The 20,605-nt window shown below is 38.1% G+C and overlaps 2 protein-coding genes across 2 annotated transcripts; both read left to right on the top strand.

Moving 5' to 3' along the window:
• The first annotated feature begins 5,705 nt into the window (after positions 1-5,705).
• Positions 5,706-7,921, top strand: apoea (apolipoprotein Ea). The gene is made up of 5 exons (XM_058404500.1): positions 5,706-5,797; positions 5,939-6,003; positions 6,252-6,402; positions 6,538-6,825; positions 7,097-7,921. Exons 2-5 carry the CDS (start codon positions 5,961-5,963, stop codon positions 7,371-7,373), a joined length of 759 nt encoding a protein of 252 aa, XP_058260483.1. The 5' UTR covers positions 5,706-5,797; positions 5,939-5,960; the 3' UTR covers positions 7,374-7,921.
• A 1,139-nt stretch (positions 7,922-9,060) lies between these two features.
• Positions 9,061-20,474, top strand: si:ch73-347e22.4 (uncharacterized). The gene is made up of 5 exons (XM_058405034.1): positions 9,061-9,182; positions 11,597-11,696; positions 12,242-12,441; positions 12,540-12,773; positions 15,672-20,474. Exons 3-5 carry the CDS (start codon positions 12,280-12,282, stop codon positions 20,103-20,105), a joined length of 4,830 nt encoding a protein of 1,609 aa, XP_058261017.1. The 5' UTR covers positions 9,061-9,182; positions 11,597-11,696; positions 12,242-12,279; the 3' UTR covers positions 20,106-20,474.
• The last annotated feature ends 131 nt before the right edge of the window (positions 20,475-20,605 follow it).

Raw genomic sequence — 20,605 nt, forward strand, 5'->3', positions numbered from 1 at the left:
TATTAGTATTATTGCATAGTATAATAAATCTAGCCTTGGTTTGTACACACCATCTGGAAACCGACTTTTACTGAATTCTCACTTAACTTAAATGCTTATTGACACTGAAAAGAAAATGTTTAGCCAAACCTAGAAAACTGATGTGTGAGAGTTAACTGATTTCTTCTGAAAGCGTATAGAATAAATATGAAACAATATTTATAATGTAATTACTTATTGACCCCCATTAACTCCAACACACACACACACTTAAACAGTTAAAAATGCTATAACTTACGGGTGAAACATATGATAAAGTTCAGAAATGTTTCAGAAATTAATTTAATAGATTTAATTTTTTTTGTTTGTTTTTTTAAAGTGAGAAATGTTTTCAATGGCAAAAACACATAGATAGTATTTCCTTCACTGCTATCAGGCTCCAAAATTCATTCATAATTTTGTCTTTAACCTATAAATATAAATATTCTATATTTATGCTATAACCTATAAATAGCATACTTTTATTCAAAAACATTTGTCACCCATCATTTGGGAAAACCAAAGAAAACATGGTTATTGACCAGCTCATGTCAGGTAATGTAATAAAAATATTAATAAAATAGTTTTTTGCCAGAGGATCGTTCATAAATAGAATTCCCAGGAACTTAAACTCATCCACTAGGATTAAAAGTCTCTCCCCTCACCTGAAAGTAGTATCTTTTGTTGAATTTCAGCCCAGCCACTTTACACTAGGCAGCCAAATGTTCGAATCTGTGTTGGAGGTTTGTCTAAAGAGCATCATCTTCTGAAAATAACCAAAACACACCAAAATCAAAACACAAAAGAATTTCATGCACCACTAGGGCTGTTACTTTTTCACCAACATTCGAACATCTGTTCAACCATGATGTAAAAAAACTCACACTTGAACTATAATTTGGCCATACGAATATTAATGTGCAGCCTAGGATCACTAGACAGCTTTTAATTTTGTTTTTTAGCATCTGATCCCGCATTGGGCACCGTAAAAGTTTTGAATGTCCTCTTGACCCATCAGTAAATTAAGCTAATGATACTAAAATGGAAGCTAACAGCAAGCTACTTTGATTGAACAATTATGACCCCAGTTCATCTGAAAAGCAGCGTATATTAGTATTTTGGGTTCTAGCCCAGAGGTGGCATAGTTGCAGAAAAGGATAAGGGCATTTGTATATTACACCTCTACAACAACAAATCTTGGACAAACCTGACTTAACAGTCCATGAGGGAGCAGAAAGTTGGACAGAGGTATAGACGAGCAGAGAAGCGCCGAACATACAACCTCATATGACTGCATATTATTCAGCGATGTTATACGAGGTGTTAATAAAAAAAAATTAAGAAGGGGGAATATTCAAATTATATTTTAACAAATTGCATGACATTGCATGAAATTTGTTCCTGCTACATGCTCATTCATTCGTATCACCAGTAGGGGTCATCATTCCCCTGCATTTGCTAAGCTAAGCTTGCGCAATGTCATTGGGGCAACCCAAAAGTCTAGATTTTCCACTTCTCTCATGTTTGGAGACCGCAGTCCTATTGGCTCGATTATACCTCTACATTGAATTAGGTGAGCCCTTCACAAACATTGTGTGGACGTTCACCTTATCCTACTTTGTGTCCACTAGCCCACCTGAGATGACTGAGGACAAAAGTTCATGCAGACTTACATTTACAATTTTCAACATGCCCTTATCCAGAGCGACTTATACTGTATTTATCTCATTAATACAGGGTTAAATGCCTTGCTCAAGGACTTGGCAGCTTGGTGTGATCCTGGGATTAGACCTTAGTAGCCTAATGCTAACCACTGACCTATCACTGCAACTCAATGTTTCCAACCTAACACAGAATGCCTTTTTGAGGTGTGGCATAAATTTATTTCTCTCCAGAGCTTTTGCCAGGCATTCACAAGCAAGCTAGAAGGCTCCTCTGGATTCATCAGATAAATTCATGGTCCAAAATTCTATGGTATCAAGTACACTTATGAGTAAGCCTGTGTTTGAACAAAGTATTTGCTACTGACAATTATTGGTGTATGCAGCCACATTTCACCACAATTAACTTTAGCTCCAGGAGTCTATTCCTCCCAACTATTCCAAGTATCTCTACCGTTCCAAACATGGGCCCTGAATTCCCAAGGAGCACTATGGAGTCATGAGGAGTAGTAGCACCCTCTCAAGCATCTTCTTTAACATCTTCATAAAAGAAAACTCATATGCCCAACAGCTTTTCAACCTATTTCCCTTCCAGAAACATGAACACTCATAGGGGTAATCTTCTTGTCCACAGTATAAAACTGTGAGGTGCTCATTCTGGGACTGAGGAGTATCACAATACCCGCCTGAGTATTATACCTTGTGGCAGGTCTGGATGAGGATAGATAATCCCCTCAATCAAAGTTTGGTACCTGAGCAAATGTATGGATGTAAGGCCAAGAACATTATGTCTAGTCCATACCTTTCAATCTCAAATGCTAACTTCCTTTAACAGCAAAATTTTCTGTAGTCAGTGTTCATTCCAGTTAACTAGTCTGTGTAGCACTCTCCATCACACACCTGTTGCCCAGACGCAATTACACTTCAGTCCAAACCTTTGTACCTAATGTGAGGGAGCAATTTGTTCCTGGCATCTCAGAGGATCACCAAAGTGCACAAGTTCATGTAGTACACTTCACCACAAAAGGATCTTAATTAAGGAGACTAATTGTAGGTATTTATTAATTTTTTGTAACCAGTTTTTTTATGATGGTGCCAATAATTCTGGATTTGACTGACACATGAGCATTTTGTGACAGAAGATTAAAGTCAACATCTTTAGCTGCAATATGAGATTCCAAAAAGGCACTGTGCTTTGCTGTAGGCAGTGAACTGAAAGATTATCCTGATTTAAACATTGAATGAAAATACTTCTCACGATTCACTGGTAGAACTGGAGTTTATATAGATGACATTAAAACACTAGACTCCAATTTTATTCCTAAATGTAAATTTATTTTGGTCATTGAAGAAAATATAATCTATAATGTGTTTATATACAGTACTGATTCACTAATATTGAGCTGGTTTACATTCATGTCTAATTCAGCCACGAAACTCCTGGCACAGATATCTGACACATTCCCTAATCTACGTAATTCCTTATTATCCCAACTAAACTCCTAGGCTAAACGTCTTAGCACGCTGCAAGAAATTTAGCTTCTCAGACTCCACTGACACAGCACCACCTTCTTAGACTTGCTATATGGGCAGGTGGGAACAGGTAGGGTGCCTTACCTTGGAAGCAGCATATTTCTTCATATACTATCTTTTAGCAGGTTTAAAGGGAGTAGTACTTGTCCAACATCAGCAGTAGCATAGATTGTATAATCTACCAAGACCAAACCTACCTAAATTTAATTCCCAACAATAAATGCTTTAAATTCATTTAAAGTGTTGTCATGACTAAAATTCACTTTATCCAGACTGCAGTGGTTTCAGTAACTTGATCTCAGCTTTATGATCTCAGTGCCCTAATGCCTCCCCAGAAATGATGAAATTCCTTTCTCTCACACTGTAATCCATTGAAGCGCCAGTCAAACTGTAATATATCTAAACACTGACAGTCTCAGTACTCTTGAAACAGTAATATATCTGTCAGTATTTCACTGATTTGCCTTCTGGGCAAATTCTACTGCTGAAGTCTATAGTTATATTGCCTGAAAGTTTCTGCTGCAAATACTTAACTTATAGAAGAGCACCTCTTATTTCCTTTTATTTTTTACTGTAGAGGTTAGCATGGTATGTGCAGTCAAATCTAGATTTATCGAGACCAACATAAAAGTAAACAAAAGAAAATAAATAAGGAACAACACACTCCTGATGCTTTGCTTTTATAAGAAAATAATACGTGCCGTGATACATTACCACCAAGAAGTGAGCTATTTTATTATATAAGCACAATCCAAAATCTCTCATTCTTCTTAAACCACATTGATTAGCCAATGATTTTTAATTCAATTAATTCACTCATTTTACAAAAAAAAAAATGTCTTCTGTCCTGAAGACTTTCCAGTAGTGGAAAACTTACTGACTGTTACACCATAAATATATAGTAAAATACATTTTATTTGCTAAATAACAACAGTATATGTTAATACAGTTTATGTCGATAGGTTCCTTCTATTCTATAGAAACAATAAAGAAATAAAAAACCATTAGAGATTTCAGCCCACCGAACCATGGACTGTTTTCACTGCCACCATTGGGCAGATGTACTGCAGCATCAGATCCTGAATCAGAAGGCTCACAGGCCATCAGACTAATAACTAATAACACCATCACAAGCATAACCCACTGTATGTACCACGCACTGCACTTTCTCATTATCGCTTATCATATTATATATTGTACTGTGATGATTTCAGACACTGAATGTCTTCCACTGTGTCTGCATATCTCCCACTTTATGACTGTGCAGATTGTTTACATCTTTTTTTTTGTTTGTTTGGGTAGGAGTGTATAGCAGTAGCACAATAATTTTACTGTATAAAAATATTTAAGGACTCTTTCTAGTACAGTTCTAACAGAGCTGCTGTTGTAGAAAATTAATCAACACCTTTTATTTGAGAAATCAACACGCAAACAAACAACCATGCAATTGACTCCCTTTCTGGAACAAATGTCCTTGTGAAGGTTACTTCAGTTTATGAACTTCAGTAAACCTCAGGGTTTCGATAACTGAAAGAACTGTACATGAGCATAACACACATTAAACACAATTTCCAGTAGCTCTCTTGCACTATACATATCGAATAAAATTCTATCTTTAGGAATCGTCACATGATGTGAATTATATTATCAAATTTAGGATGGCTTCTCACCCAGTGACCTTGCTGTCACCTACACATTTGAAAAATACCTCAGAAGTACTACATTTAGAATGTTCCTGCCAAGCACAAGTATCCACACGAATAAACCTTTTCCATCTTGACACTTTCCCCCCCTAGACACTTTAACCCTGCTTCAGTTTCATAGTTATTGAGGGTGTCAATAAGGGGAAGGTATAGCAGTGCTACATAGTAGGGAAAATATTCGCCATGTGATTTTGAGAAACTCTAATTATTCAGTCCTTGTTAAGTTCAGAGATGGAAGGATCAGCTAAAACAGGAACAGCAAGGGAAACGCCAAAGCTCATAATTCTATGATTATTCTATATAGAATAGATATAGATAATTCTATCGTCTATGGTTATTTTGATAAACCTTGGTCCATAGGTCAGATTTGTTTATCTAATTATGTTTTTAAAAAAGTGTGTATAGGCTAGAAATGTACAAAGGTGAAGGTCACGTCCAGCCTCAATTAAGTTCATTTGATTGAAACATGCTGACACACTTCATTACTACTTCAATCATCTTCATCAGAGGTCCAAACACTTGATATCATTCCAATAAATCCTTAGGTTTGAGTCGCATTCTTAGTATTCGCAGACTTTATGAAACATTTTGGTTAGTGGGAAAACATTCCTATCAGTACCTCACCTGTTTAAAAGCCTATATATATATTTTAATTTCTGCACTTTTGACTTTTGGAACCTCTCTGCTGCAACGTGGAATGGAATATGGCAATTAAAAATGATTAGAAGAGCATGCTGGTACAAGACCTTTGGCCAGAGGCAGCTTCTTAAACTACACCTAAATATCTTATGTGGATCATGTGACTAGATCCGAGGTATATAAATTCCAGCCCATTCCGCAGGCTTGTTGCAGTGATTTGATCCACAGCCGCAAGTGTTAAAGGTCTTAGATCATCTAATTTTTTGTCAGATTGTCTTTTCATAATCAGCTGGATCTCATGGTCTTAGATCATCTAATTTTTTGTCAGATTGTCTTTTCATAATCAGCTCATTCTGGATCTCATGACTCTTGTGTTTTGTGCAGGTGTGCTCTCTGAGGAATAATCATGAAATTGGTCGCTGTAATCTTCGCCCTTTCAGTCATCTCAGGTAAGAAATAATACTTTACAACACTCAAATGTCATTATGGATTATTAAAGCATTCGTTTTCTAAAGTACACCTCATATAAAGACCGATCAAGCGCTTTTATTTTTCCTGGCCAGTTTCTTTATTGCCCATTTTTGTTGTTACACTGTAAACTTTAATTGCACTGTAAACTACATCGATCTCTATATGGATTTCTTGGATCAAAAGAAAACAAAACCCATGGTGTAATCCTTATGCTTTTACTTTTTAGGCTGTCAGGGAAGGTTCCTGGTTCAGGATGAACCTAAAAGCCATTGGGAGGAGATGGTGGATAAGTTCTGGGAGTATGTAAACAGTGTGAGCTCCGCAGCTGAAAATATGAAGAAAAGCATACAGGAGACCCAACTTGGAAGAGAGCTTGAGTGAGTTTAGTAAGCACACACACACACACACACACACACAGACTCTATCACTTTGTAATTTACAAGGAAGCATATGTACTACATGCTAAATGTTCAAATATCCATAAATGAAAATCCCTACTTTTCACACGTTAGCACACTGATCAGTGACAGCATGGCGGAGCTGCAGATGTACACCGATGATGTGCAGTCGAAGCTGGCACCATACGCCGAGGAGATGGCTCAAAAAGTGCAGAATGATCTCCAGCTGCTGTCAAACAAGCTACGTGTACATATGGAGGAGGCGAAGGATCGCATTACAGAATACAACCAGGAGCTCCAGACCATGGTGGAGCAGAATGCAGATGAGATCAAGAACAAAGTTAACACATACATCCGTAAACTGAAGAAACGCCTCAACAAGGACACCCAAGAGATCAAAAAGTGAGTTATTTTGAACATATATAATCATACAAGTCAATAAAAACAAGATCTAAATCTTTATATGAATTATTTGTTTCACAAATGCATAGAAATGCATCTTCTTGTGAGGTATTTGTGGTAGAGATCTCAAGCCAATCATCTGAAGGAGCCTGGTGTCCTAAAATTACAAACTATTTTTATGTTCAACGAAAAGAGTACTTGTTTCTTTTCAAACAATAATCCAGATATTGAACCTGTCTTAAACTTCTTTCCCTTCTGAATTGCTCTTAAGGAGAATTGAAACATACGTCGAAGAAGTCCAGGCTCGCGCTTCTCAGCATGCGGAGAACATGAACGAGCGCCTGAAGTCTTACTTCGAAGTCGTACGCCAAAACGCTGAGGACAAGCTTAACACCCTTAAAGATTTGGTGAAGGACCAAGTTGAACAACTGATGGAGAAATGGGAGAATATCAAAGAGCAGGCTGAAGAGGTGAAAAATAATTTGTATGCCCCATTTCAGAAGAAAATGGAGGAGGTTCAGAACTGGTTTCAGCAATACTTAAATTGAGGAGGAGCTAGACACCGTGACTAAAAGCTTGAAACCACCTGTAAGATCTAACAAGCTGAGAACATGATGGGAAAATAAATAAAATATATATTAAGTCCTATCAGTGTATTTTATTAGAAATCTAATAGATGTTTATTGAATCTGCCGTGACTGTTTATTCAGCGCTCAGGATAAATTATTAAATAAACTGGACCTGTCTGTTTTGCTTACACTGCTTAGATCACTGGCCTCAGTATTGGTTCTACAGAAGAATATCAATGATGTTCAGGTTTAAGCTGTGTTAAAAAAACTTTACAGTATGATGCAAAGAGATAAAGCTACTATAGCAAGCAATGTTTAGACCATAAAATGTCGTAAGCAAGCCGCTGACAAGTCTGCTACTCTTGCCAGTTCTTAGCATCTGATCTGTTGTAAGCAGATGAGTTTCAATTGCCAATTTTCACTAAAATAAGAAACTGTATTTTTTTATATATATATATATTTTCCCTCCATTATGTATCTATTTTTCATTGCCAAATGACTAGAAAAATAAAACTTTTGAAATCTGTGCAGCAAATTGTGTCTCAGCAAATTGTGTCTTTGTGTGAGTCAATATTAAATTATTGATTTTTTAATATAAAAGACATTTCTCTTAACGAATCAAAATAGATTTACAAGTATTAGCCATATCGTTTTTTTTTTTTTTTTGTTAAATGGGAACTTACGTTGAACAAAAAATAATAGTGCAGAGAAATGAGGGAAAAAAATTTATTAAATTAAACTATTTTATCCCTATATGTACTGTATATACTTTTGTATATACAAAAGTTTGCGGATCATCCCATCCATGTGCGGTTCTGTTACTATCATGTTGAAACCACACAACTGTACAGAATGTCTTTGGATGAATGGTGGTCAGTATCAATGCGCAAAATCTTTGCCTTTTCTTCTCTGTTGGCACCATCCTATGAAAATGGAAGGATCCTCTCCCACCCACACATATTCACTAGATTAGAGAAATGACGTCTTGTCTCTACCTAGATTAGGTACTCATTAAGAGGATTGGAAAAAAAAAAAACTTCTTTAAGATGTGGCGCCCTTTCATTGATTATGTTGATCATTTTAAATAATTATTATTGCCCCCCATCCTTTTTAAAATTTAATTGAATTGAATTTATTTAATATTATTATTTTTATTATTCATTATTATTATTATTATTATTATTATTTCTTTATTTTTTACAATTTATTTTTATTTATTTACTTTTTTTAAACACCTGTATGTTTAACCAGAATGTCTTTGGATGCTGTGGCCATACAATTTCCCTTCTCTTGAACTAAAATGCCCGAAGCTCCATCAAGACATGGTTTGCCAAGCTTAAAGTGCAAGAACTTGAGCGTCCTGTACAGATCCCTGACCTCAACCCCACGGAACACCACTGGGATGAAACCCTGACCATAAGTCAGTCTCTCCTCATACAGCATCAATGCCTGATGCTCTTCTGGCTCTCTGAACACATATCTCTACAGCCATGCTCCAAAATCCAGTGGAAAAGCCTTTCCAGAGAGTGTAGGTTATTATAACAGCAAAGACGGACTAAATCTGGCCAGCCTTCGGCCACTACATTCAACTGACTCGTAGAGAAGACCGGTGGTATCCCTCACTCTGACCTCAGGTGGCGTAGTATCTTGAGTTTCTTCGAAAGTCACTCACTTCCGGTTTGGCGGATATTGTGCTTCGGAGAGGAAATATTCAGTTCATTTCACGCAAAACAGAGGAATATTTTTTCCATTCTGAATTGTTTAGGTGACGATTGTGAGAAAGCCGAGGTGAGTACACCTGAGAGAAGTTTCTTCTGCAGCTCTCTCTCTACATGTTTGGAGAAAAGCGGATTGAATGAGTAAAGCGGTGTGTGTGTGTGTGTGTGTGTGTGTGTGTGTGTGTGTGTGTGAGTTCAGCTAAAGCAGCATGCTTACAGAAGGCTTATCAGTTTATTGTTGTGTGTGTGTGTGTGTGTGTGTGTGTGTGTGTGTGTGTTGTGCGTTATTGCAGTTTGGTCACAGGAAGAGATAAAGTTGCCCTGCTGTGTGAAGTACTTTTATTTAAGTCACTAGGCTTGTAATAAACCCTACAGATCTAAACCCAGCAGTGGAAAAGTGCTTCATAGTCACTGTAATGTTTATTCCATAGAGTTAGGACGAGTCAAGACAGACCATTCCCAAGTAAACACTGATACATCACAAGAAATCCTCCATAAGACATAAGGCACAATTTTATTTGTTACATACATATAATATAATTTCATATAATGTAATATACGTATAATTTCAATAAACAGAGTACCACATGTAGGGAAATGTTCTTTACGGCTGTCCTATGATGGAAATAAAAATGTAATACTAGAATATAAAAATTTAAGAAAATACAGTTTAAATAAAAATGTAAAACTAGAATATAAAAATATAAGAAATAATTTAAACAAGAACGTTAAACTAGAATATTAAATACAAGAAGTAATGTAGATAAAAATGTAAATCTAGGATATAAGAAATAATTTAAATAAAAATGTAAAACTAGAATCTAAAAATACAATAAATAATTTAAATAAAAATGTGAAACTAGAACGTAAAAATGTAAGAAATAATTTAAATAGAAGTGTAAAACTAGAATCTAAAAAATAGAAGAAATAGTTTCAATAAAAAATCTTAAACTAGAATATAAAAATAGAAGGAATAATTTTTTAAAAATGTTAAACTAGAATATAAACATATAACAAATAATTTAAATAAAACGGGAAACCAGAATATAAAGTATAAGAAATAATCTAAATACAAATGTTTTAAACTAGAATATACAAATATAAGAAATAATTTAAATAAAAACTATAATATAAAATACACTAAAAGTCATGCAAGCATTTTGTATTTTTTGAATACACTATGTATATATAGATTATTTCATTTATTTTTCATTTAGATTTATTTTTCTTGTAATCTGAAGCAGTCTCTGGCTAAAGAATTTCCTGCTGGATTAATAAAATTATCTTATCTTAAATATACTTTATTTTCTCCTAACATTCTGAATTTTAATGAAAAATAAATTCCCAGCCATTTTTATCAGTGTATCTACAAAAAATGTTTGTACATGTTTTTATATATTTTATAATATATTTATATATTTTATTTATTTATATCATGCATGGTGTACCTGAAAAACAAACAAACAAACAAACAAAACAAAAACCTCTCCTGTATATGTAGCATTACAGTTTCCTGCTATCCAGGACACAAGAAAGATGATTTTTAAAATTCTTAATCTCACTTTAAAATATATGAAATCATAATTTAAAAACCTAATGATAATATCAAATAATTTACCCAGTGTGTTGTAGCTAAGTTATGTTTCTATTATCCATTAATTAAAAGAAAATGTAGGCCTTCATGTTGCAATATTATGTTACAGCATTACAGTTTGTCATTTTCATAATGCCTTATACTTATTATTGGCTGAGTATGAATAATAAATGCTCACAAAATACTGTTAATAATAAAAAATACAAGCCCTGCAGCCATATTTGCTGGCTGCACATTAGTGCCATCCTCTGGAGCATCTTCACGAGCAGTTTTATTCCAATTTTCACGAGTCTGGTGAAAGAATTCCAGTTTACAACGACAGTACAAGGCTCCTTAAACCTCACAAGCCACTGTTTTTTGGTAGAATATTACCACACTTGACTAAAGATTAGAACTCATAATTCAGAAAAATGCCCTTTCCTTAAATGTGCAGAAAAACAGATCCATTTCCCCCTGATTCATGAACACCAAATCCCCGTCCCACCATTCTATCATTAATTAATTTTGGCAGATTCTGTGTGTAATTTAATATAATGTATTTGGAACAGCAAATGACCATTAGTTTATTAGAGGTCAGATTATTTGAGCATAAATAATTGCATGAACATTATAATTCCATGTCTATATGTAATTTGTCCTAGGTTCTGTGAAAACAAAAGTACATTAGAGCAAAATTAAGAAAATAATAATAATATCAATTCAGCATGTGTTCTGTTATTAGTCAGGCGGAATAAAGGCAAATCAGCCTATAGTCTAAATGAGCACATTAGTAAGCACATTTTTCTAACATTTTCTAACATTGTCATGATTTATGGCCCGCATATGCTTAATAAAATAAACTGTTTTGTTTTTTTTAAATACAATTTATCCCCCATTTTCTCACCAATTAGGTCAAATGTCAGTCAAATGGTCAACCGTCTGGGGAGGGTGAGGGATAATTTGAAGTCCCAAGACCCATGAAGTCACCTAGGTTTTCAAACTGCTCGTCATGTAAGTTGTCTTTATTTGTTACATATACATGACTGCACAGTGAAATTCTTTCTTCACATAATCCATCCTTGGGGGTTGGGGTCAGACCACAGGGTCAGCCATGATGCAGCGCCCCTGGAGCAGGGTGGACTGGGGGCCTTGCTCGAGGGCCAAACAGTGGCAGCTTGGCAGTGCTGGGGCTTGATCCCTGATCTTCCATTCAATGACCCAGAGACTTGAACTACCACCGCCCCAATCACAGGGCAATGTAACTCACTCGAATGAGTGTTATTGGTCATGTTTCTCATACATAAGGTCATAGACATGTGATTGATCCTGCTGAATGACCGGATGCTTGTGTCCCATTCTGAAAAACAGTCTGGCTTCTTAGATTCCTTATAAAGTATGGAGACGATACTGGCTATGCCACAAGATTGGACTCTCCTAACAACAGCCACTAGATGGCATTATTGTATTTTATCTTATCTTAAGAGGTGTAACCTAATCACTTTACTATCTTGCACTTTGATTAATGCTTTTGTTCTGGTTTTTCTTTTGCCATGCAGATGGAACAAAAAGTTAAGTCAGAGTGGTAAAAAAAAATATGGATGGCTCTTGGACTGCCGATGGTGAGCTTAGCCATGGAGGAGCAGATAATACACCAGGTCAAGCACTGGCTAATACTAATGAACTTTATATCCAATATGGAAAAGTCATCACCGAGGGAAGTTGTGGTGGAAGATGGGATGGAGATGTCCCTAACAAGGTGTCTGTGAAGAATTGTTATTTTTATTTTATGAATACTGAATATGACACGTTTTAGGTGTTGTATCTTTTCTTTAAAATTTCATATACTGTTTTTAGGGGCCCGTTTCAAGGATACAAGAAATTGGGTCTGAAGTTGCATCATCAACATCCACACATAATGCCTCAAGGGATTTTTCCCCAGATTGCCAGGAAGTACCATCCGGAACAACGTGTCCAAGTATGGGCAGTTTGCTCAACATTCCAGAGGACTCTATAGAAAGAAAAGAGTCAGTGATGAGCAACATGTACAATTCTGTGACTGACCACTTCCCTGCTGCTATACAACAACAGGTAAATAAATATTATACACGTTTATCACCTACTTTTTTTTTTCTTTCCATAAACACTTGTATGGCTACTCATTCATGCAACTATCCAATCAACTATTTGTGCAGTGCAACTGAAATGCATCAAATCATGTACAAGCCGGTCGGGAGTTTTAGATCATTTTCATATCAAACATCAGAATGATCTGAGTGACTTGGTATGGTAGAAGGTTATTGGTGCCAGTTGGGGTGGTTTAAGTATTTCAGAAACCTCTGACCTACTGGGATGTTCACACGACAATACACATAATGGTGTGAAAACAAAAAGACATCCAGTGTACGACAGTGTTGCAGATAAAACTGATGAGAACCGGTCACATGAGAATGGCCAGAGTGTTTCAAGCTGCTGTTCAAGCTGCCCATCCCCTGTTTAAGGTGTTGTGTATTATGGGATGATTTTCTGGTTTCCTGCTTTCCTGCTTCTTGATCTGAGCACTAACAGATGACAGGTTGGCTAGATACCTTAATAAAAGGCAACTGGCTTTGTTTCTTATATCGGAACCTGCAAAGTGACAACCCATCCATGTGGACATCTGTGATCAAAGAGGCTTTAGAGATGAGTAATGGGATGGAACTGCAGCAGGGTCTGTTAGCAGACATGTGTGGAACCCCACTGATGAACCTCCAACTGAATCCAGAACAATTTGTAACGAACAATATCGATCCTGTAGATAACAAGTCAGATGTAGAAAGAAGAAGGAATTTAACTAAAAGGATAAGAGCCAACTGCGATTATTTTATCAGGTCAAGTTTTCCAACAGAGGGTGGGTTATGATTTGATTTAAAAAAGAAGTCAAGTCAAGAAGCTTTTATCGTCATTTCAACCATATGTAGCTGACGCAGTACACAGTGAAACAAAAACCACGTTTCTCCAGAACCATGGTGCTAATAAAACAAAAAAGAGCTAAGGACTAAAAGTAAGTTGTCCTAGCCATATAAAGTGCATCGCATGCAACCTAGTGCAAATAGGGCAAGGCAAAAAGAGAGACAATACAAAATAAAACACTACAGGACACATACACAAAATAGCACTGGCCAGTATACATTCTGTATAATATGTTCCACAGTACAACGTGCAAAAATAATAGAACTGTAAACAAAGAGGGTTCTTGTAAACATATACACTTCTGTAATAGCAGCAGTTGGTGGCAGTTTGAAATGTTTATATTATAAGTGATGCTACAGACATATTCAGTTGAATTGAGTGTTTGAGTTCAAGTTTGAAACAGTTCAGTTCTGGATGTTGAGGAGCCTGATGATTTGAGGTAAGAAACTATTACACAGTCTGGTTGTGAGGGCCTGAATACTTCGGTACCTCTTTCCAGACAGCAGGAGGGTGAAGAGTGTGTGGGGTCGTCCACAATGCTGTTGGCTTTGCGGATGCAGCGTGTGGTGTAAATGTCCGTGATAGAGGGGAGAGAGACTCTAATGGTCTTCTCAGCTGCCCTCATTATATGCTGTAGGGTCTTGTGATCCGAGACGGTGCAATTCCCAAACCAGGCAGTGATGCAGCTGCTCAGGACACTCTCAAATGGCCCTCTGTAGAACATGATCAGGATGGGGGGAGGGAGATGGGCTTTCCTCAGCGTCTGTAGGAAGTAGAGGTGGTGCTGGGCTTTCTTGGTGATGGAGCCGGTGTTGAGTGACCAGGTGAAGTTCTCCGCCAGATAGACACCAAGGAATTTGGTGGTCTTGACGATCTCCACGGAGGATCTGCTGATGTTCAGGAGACAATGCTCGCTCTGTGCTCTCCTAAAGTCAACAGCCATCTCTTTAGTTTTGTCAATGTTCAGAGACAGGTTCTTGGCTCTTCATCAGGCTGTTAGTTGTTGCACCTCCTCTCTGTATGTGAACTTGATGTGCTTTGAGCTGTGCATTGCTGCACAGTTGTGAGTTAGCAAAGTGAACAGCAGTGGGCTGAGCACACAGCCCTGAGGGGCTCCAGTGCTCAATGTGGTGGTGCTGGAGATGCTATTCCCGATATGGACTGACTGAGGTCTCCCAGTCAGGAAGTCCAGGATCCAGTTGCAAAGGGAGATGTTCAGGCCCAGCAGGCTCAGCTTCTCAATTAGGTCCTGAGGGATGATTGTATTGAATGCTGATCTGAAGTCTATGAACAGCATTTGTACATATGTGTCTCTATTGTCCAGGTTTGTGAGGGCTAGATGAAGGGTTGTGATGATGGCATCGTCCATGGAGTGGTTTGGACAATATGCAAACTGCCTGGGTTCCAGTGAGGGTGGTAGCTGGGTCTTGATGTGCCTCATGATGAGCCTCTCAAAGCATATCATCACAATGTGTGTGAGTGTGACAGGATGATAGTCATTCAGGCAGAAAACCATAGACTTTTTTGGCACAGGGATGATGGTAGAGGTCTTGAGGCACATAGGAACAATGGCATTGGCACTCTACCAGGAATGTTGTCTGGTCCAGCAGACTTCCATGGGTTAACTCTAAAGAGTTCTTCTCACATTAGCCATGTTAGACAGAGTATTCCTCAGCACTACATTGTTCTGCACCTCAAACCGAGCGTAGAAGTCATTCAGTACATCTGCGAGGGAGATGTCACTGTCATAGGCAGGTGAAGTTGTCCTGTAGTCAGTGTTCGCCTTGATGCCCTGCCACATGCGCCGGGTGTCTCCACTGTCCAGGAAGTGGCGGTTGATTCTCTGGGCCTCTCCTTGCCTCTCTGAAAGCTCAGGAAAATTTGGCCCTTGCTGTTCTTAAGGCCGTCTTGTCCCCTGCCCTGAAGGTGGAGTCTTCAGAAGCCATGAAATAAGTTACTTGTATAACTGTAGCTAATTGTGTTAATTTAAAATGTAATTAAACTGATAATTATTTGATGTTCTTTTTCCCTTTGCAGACAGATGCCCAATACTTGGATCCCCTGTTTGATGGCTCATCATTAAATGACAAGGTGCCCATTGAGACCAGTTGCAAGATAATTAAGCGGTGCTCATCACTGGGATTTTATGATTCCACTGAGGTTTGCTCTTTAGCACAGAGTAAAACTACAGAGGAGACATATTTTCCCAGAAGACCCTGTTTGTCAAATGAGTTAAGTCCAGTCAGATCCAAAATGGAGAAGCATGCTACAAATGTGAAAGAACACATGTCCTGTGTTTCTGTTACCACGTCAAACAGTAATGGGAATGAAAAGGATATCTCAGTTTTGAGACAAGCTCATTATAGTTTTCATAGAACATCCAAAGAAGATGAACAATCTTGTACAAATGTCAGTGCCAGGAAATGTATGGATAGCCAAACTAACAGACATTTCAGCATACCTAGTCATCATTTGACGTTTGACACTACCTCTGCTGAACCAATTCCTGTATATTCATCTACCTCTGATAGTAAACAAGATAACATTGAAAAAAAGAATCCTTTAACACTCAACACTATGGAGCATTTGCAAACATCAATGGAAATCTCAGATACTTGGACAAAGAGTGACGTGTCTAATTCACGGCCTGAAAAAGAGGAATCCACCACCAGCGAAACAAATGTGAAGTGCGCAACAAGAAATCCAGACTTTCTAACCACTGCCACTCAAAGCTCTTGCAAAGTGGTGAACAAACAAGAACATGGAGGGTCAGAAATGTCGTATGACACATCTACCTGTAGTCAAAGTCACTCTTCACGTGAGCTTTTATCATCTGATACACACGATACCTCACTGATAATAAGTAACACTGACGGAGAGACAGATAATGGCCAAATAATTACTCAGAATGTTCTAAAAGTTGGAGACAGCTCTGATGATACTATTGCTCATAATAATTTCCTGGGTCAATCACACTCTTCGACTGTTAGCCCAAACCCTGAGACCATGATCTGTGTTTCCAGCTTGGAGAATGCAAGTAAAGAGAGAAAATCTGAAGTAAACATCAGGAGTCCACAAACACCTGCTGATTTCCTTGTGAAAGAAACAACCCAAGCAGAGCCCTACCAGGAGGATTCAACTCCCTTTGCAGAGAATGAACATAAAATTGATCCCAGTTGTGAGACTTCCTTTGTTAGCATCAGTACTCCTGTTACAATAAAAAAAAGAGTTTGGCACTTCTTAAAAAAAAGAAAACTACTGAAAATGACCAGAGTGCTTTCAACAATTCAGGAACCTTCCGAGAACAACACTGCTGATTCTGGGAAATTTTCTAGGGATTTGAAAAAGATCAAAACAAAGACAGAAATAAAACATTTACAAGATACATGGCAGAAAAGCAGGAAAGCCAAACATCTGGCTTTATTTACTGACTACAGATGGCGTGTGAAGTCACGTCAGATGTTCCGGCATCACATCAGTCAGGTATTCCAGACGTCTTCAGGTCCACAGCCAAATCAAAAGGGGTCGAACGAAATGAACAGATTATTGGGTTGTTTTGAAGACCCGTTAAAAACTGAGATACATGGTGAGAAGCATGACGTCATGGCTCAAAGCAGTGCAAAGGATCTCCAATCAAATACTAGTAATACACTACTAAAAACACCTGCTGAGGAAGCTCACAGCACTGAGCTAAATGATGATGCAGCTTTCGAGTTGTCTCTGCAGTCCACTATTAACAGTGCAGGACTCCATTTCTGCATTGCCAATGCATTTAACAAAAGTGTAAAGGATGAAAGGTCGAGAAATCCCTTAACGGCTATGAGTGTGAAAGCATCCGATAGCCAACTGGAAGAATTATCAGAAACGGATAAAAATCCACTATGTGGAACAAATGCAATTTCACTTAAACCTCCTCTAATTCAGAAAGTAGACAGATTTACACAGTATTGTGATGCGGACTACATGACTGGACTAAATAAGGACTCGTGTGCAGTAGCTGATGCTGTTAAGAATAGAAAAATTGCAAAGAAATATATCAATTGTAAGTTCTGTCGTCAAACCTTCCGTCATATCTCTGCATATACTGCTCATCAGCGTATTCATACAGGCGCAAAACCTTACAGATGTGAACTCTGTGGCAAGAACTTTGCTCAGCTGTTCAAACTCAGATCCCATAGAAATGTCCATGTCCAGTCTGTGTCTTGGCCGTATCCATGCTGTGGAAAAAAATTCTCTGAAAAAGGGAATTTGGTAGCTCATTTAACAACTCATGTAAAGATCTCCAAGCAAAATAATGAACCAAGACTACAAGACAGTGAACCTAATGCCCTTTTAAGAGACCCTTCTCATGGAAAGGGCGTAATTTTCGACATTAATAACAAAGTTAACAACAGATATGTGCAGAAAAATCACAAACATGACCGGGATAAGTTCATATCCTGTAAGACTTGTGGAAAAGAATTTTGGACAGCTTCACAGCTAGTAGTCCATGAGAAGACCCACTGGCCAGTTAAACCTTACGCTTGCTCCATTTGTGGCAAAGGTTTTAATCGGATCAAGGCTCTGAAAAAGCATTCTGGAAAACACACAGGAGAGACACCGTTCTCTTGTTTTCATTGTGGTTGTGCATTCTCTGATCTTCCTGCACTGAGGGTGCATCAAATTTCTAAACTATGCAAACAGAAACAAGATGTAACTGAAAAGAATTACAATATCGAGGGCTTTCTAGTCACTTATGGAGTTGATGGTCAAGTCAGTACACCAGTGTTCTTCAAGTGCCAAATATGCAAACAGCTCTATCAGACATGGTGTCAATATACTCTTCACCTTCAAACCCACACAGATTCTCCACCCTATCTTTGCTTTGCTTGTGGGCAGAGCTATGAAAACAATTCTGTAGTGAATGTTCATTGCAGGGAATGTTGTCAGGTAAGTGGGGAGGAGGTGGCTTGTGCTTCTTCATTTTCTCAAATCTTGAGTAGTGACCCCAGAAAATGTGCTGACTTAAAGGATAATTCACAAACTGATCAGAGAGAGACTTCCAAAAGCGATTCTCTGTCAAGTGCTGGCCACTTTCACAAGAATTCCCAAACTAATAATCTGCAGACGGAATTCCCTGCGCCTGAGTCCTCTGAGTTTGTAAATGCTTCACATTTGCTTGAAACTGTGCCTCTGTTACCTCAATCACCCACACCTTCTGTGATGACTTGTGCCAATTCTCTGGAAGATGTTGAAAGACCAACTCTTTGGAGGTTTAAGTGCTCACGTTGTGGTCAGAGGTACAAGCGATACCGGACTTTGTCTCTTCACATGCAGACACATGCCCCTGCTTTTAGATACACCTGTCGACATTGTGGCCACTCATTTGAAAGGTGGAACAAACTCTGGTTGCACCAACGGATTCATCGTCGCAAAGGCCGTCGCTATACTTGTTCGCAGTGCAACGTCCAATTTAACTTCTTTAGTGCATATAGAATGCACCTTCTGAACCACGCAGAGGAAAGACCCTACGCTTGTCCACTTTGCCCCCAAACCTTTGCTTGTGAAGAAGGCTTGCATGTTCACCGATGTGATTTTCATCGACCGACACGAAAGTTCCGGTGTGACGTTTGTTCCAGAAGCTTTAGTAATTTGACAAACTTGGTTAAGCACAGTCTCCTTCACAATGGCACCAGGTCTCACCAGTGCCTTCCATGCAATCTCTCATTTTCAAATAGCAAAAGTCTACAGGAACATTTGAATACTCATAATCATTCTGCCAGCCTCCTCCCTTCCATCCCGTCGGAGCCATTAACATTTCTACACAAGTGTAATATATGTAAGAGCAGCTTCTCCAAGGGGGATCTACTCTATGCTCATCAGATATGTCATACCAGAGATTTAAAGAGTCGAGTGCGTTCTACCCAAAGAAGTAAATCTACCTCAGTTATCCTTGGAGGCACACAGTCTACTACTAGAAGGTCTCTGCTATCAACTCTTGACCTTGATGCCATTCCAAAGGAGAGCCTTTTTAAATACCCCCACCCAGATAAGCTGTATGTACCACCTCGTAGTTCAAGCAAGGTAAAACGTACCCCAGTCGTTAATCTAGATCCAGGTGAGGATAAGGACATCCCACAGGAAGCCAGCACTGACCCGGTTTCTGGAACTGGACAGAGTTCTGAGGAATATACTGGAACGGAAATTATGCACCAACCTCCAAGCCAAGAATCTAATCAGTCTCTGAATTCTGGAGATTCTCACATGGATACTGTAACTGATCATCTCCAGGGCAACAGTAGCCAAATGATTGAGTTTTACGAAACCAGTGTATTCTTAATGGGACCAGCCACCACCGGGCAGGCTGCTGAAAATACAGGTGAAATACAGGACGAGACCTTCGAATGTGCAGACTGCTCTGAAAAGATAGACAGTGCTATAGGATTATATGAACATTATTTACTACACGCATTAGGTAATCGATACGTTTAGAGTCGTCTCTGAAAGAGGAAGACTCTTTCAACTCTTGCAAATTTCAGATACAGAAAAGTTGCTGCTCCTGTGCCTTAAAATGACCTCGTCACTTTTAACCAGCCCATATTTGTTCCTTCTCATAAAGCCGTGGCCTTTACTGTCTGTATTTATCGGAAACAAAGTAATTAAAAAAAAGATTGTTTACAAACTTTTAATCATCTCATCCTGTTGTGCTTTACAGGGTTATGTAGACCTGCACTGGAAATTTTATGCAAAAATGCCATCTTGTATTTTATATTACATGATCATGATTGAATGTACACTAATTGGTGAAGACAATTTTTGTTTAAATCCTTTACGATAGTCTTACATTGAGCCTTTGTTGAGATGTTTAATAAAAAACTACTTATATACTTCACTGTGTGAAGGTGTTAAATCAACAAGAAATATTTTTCTAGCAATAGCAGTTTGCAGTAACTCTAGATTGGAAACACTATTGGAAATGTAATTTGCGTGAT

Source organism: Hemibagrus wyckioides, linkage group LG12 (genome assembly GCF_019097595.1).
Source record: "Hemibagrus wyckioides isolate EC202008001 linkage group LG12, SWU_Hwy_1.0, whole genome shotgun sequence".
NCBI lineage: Eukaryota > Metazoa > Chordata > Actinopteri > Siluriformes > Bagridae > Hemibagrus > Hemibagrus wyckioides.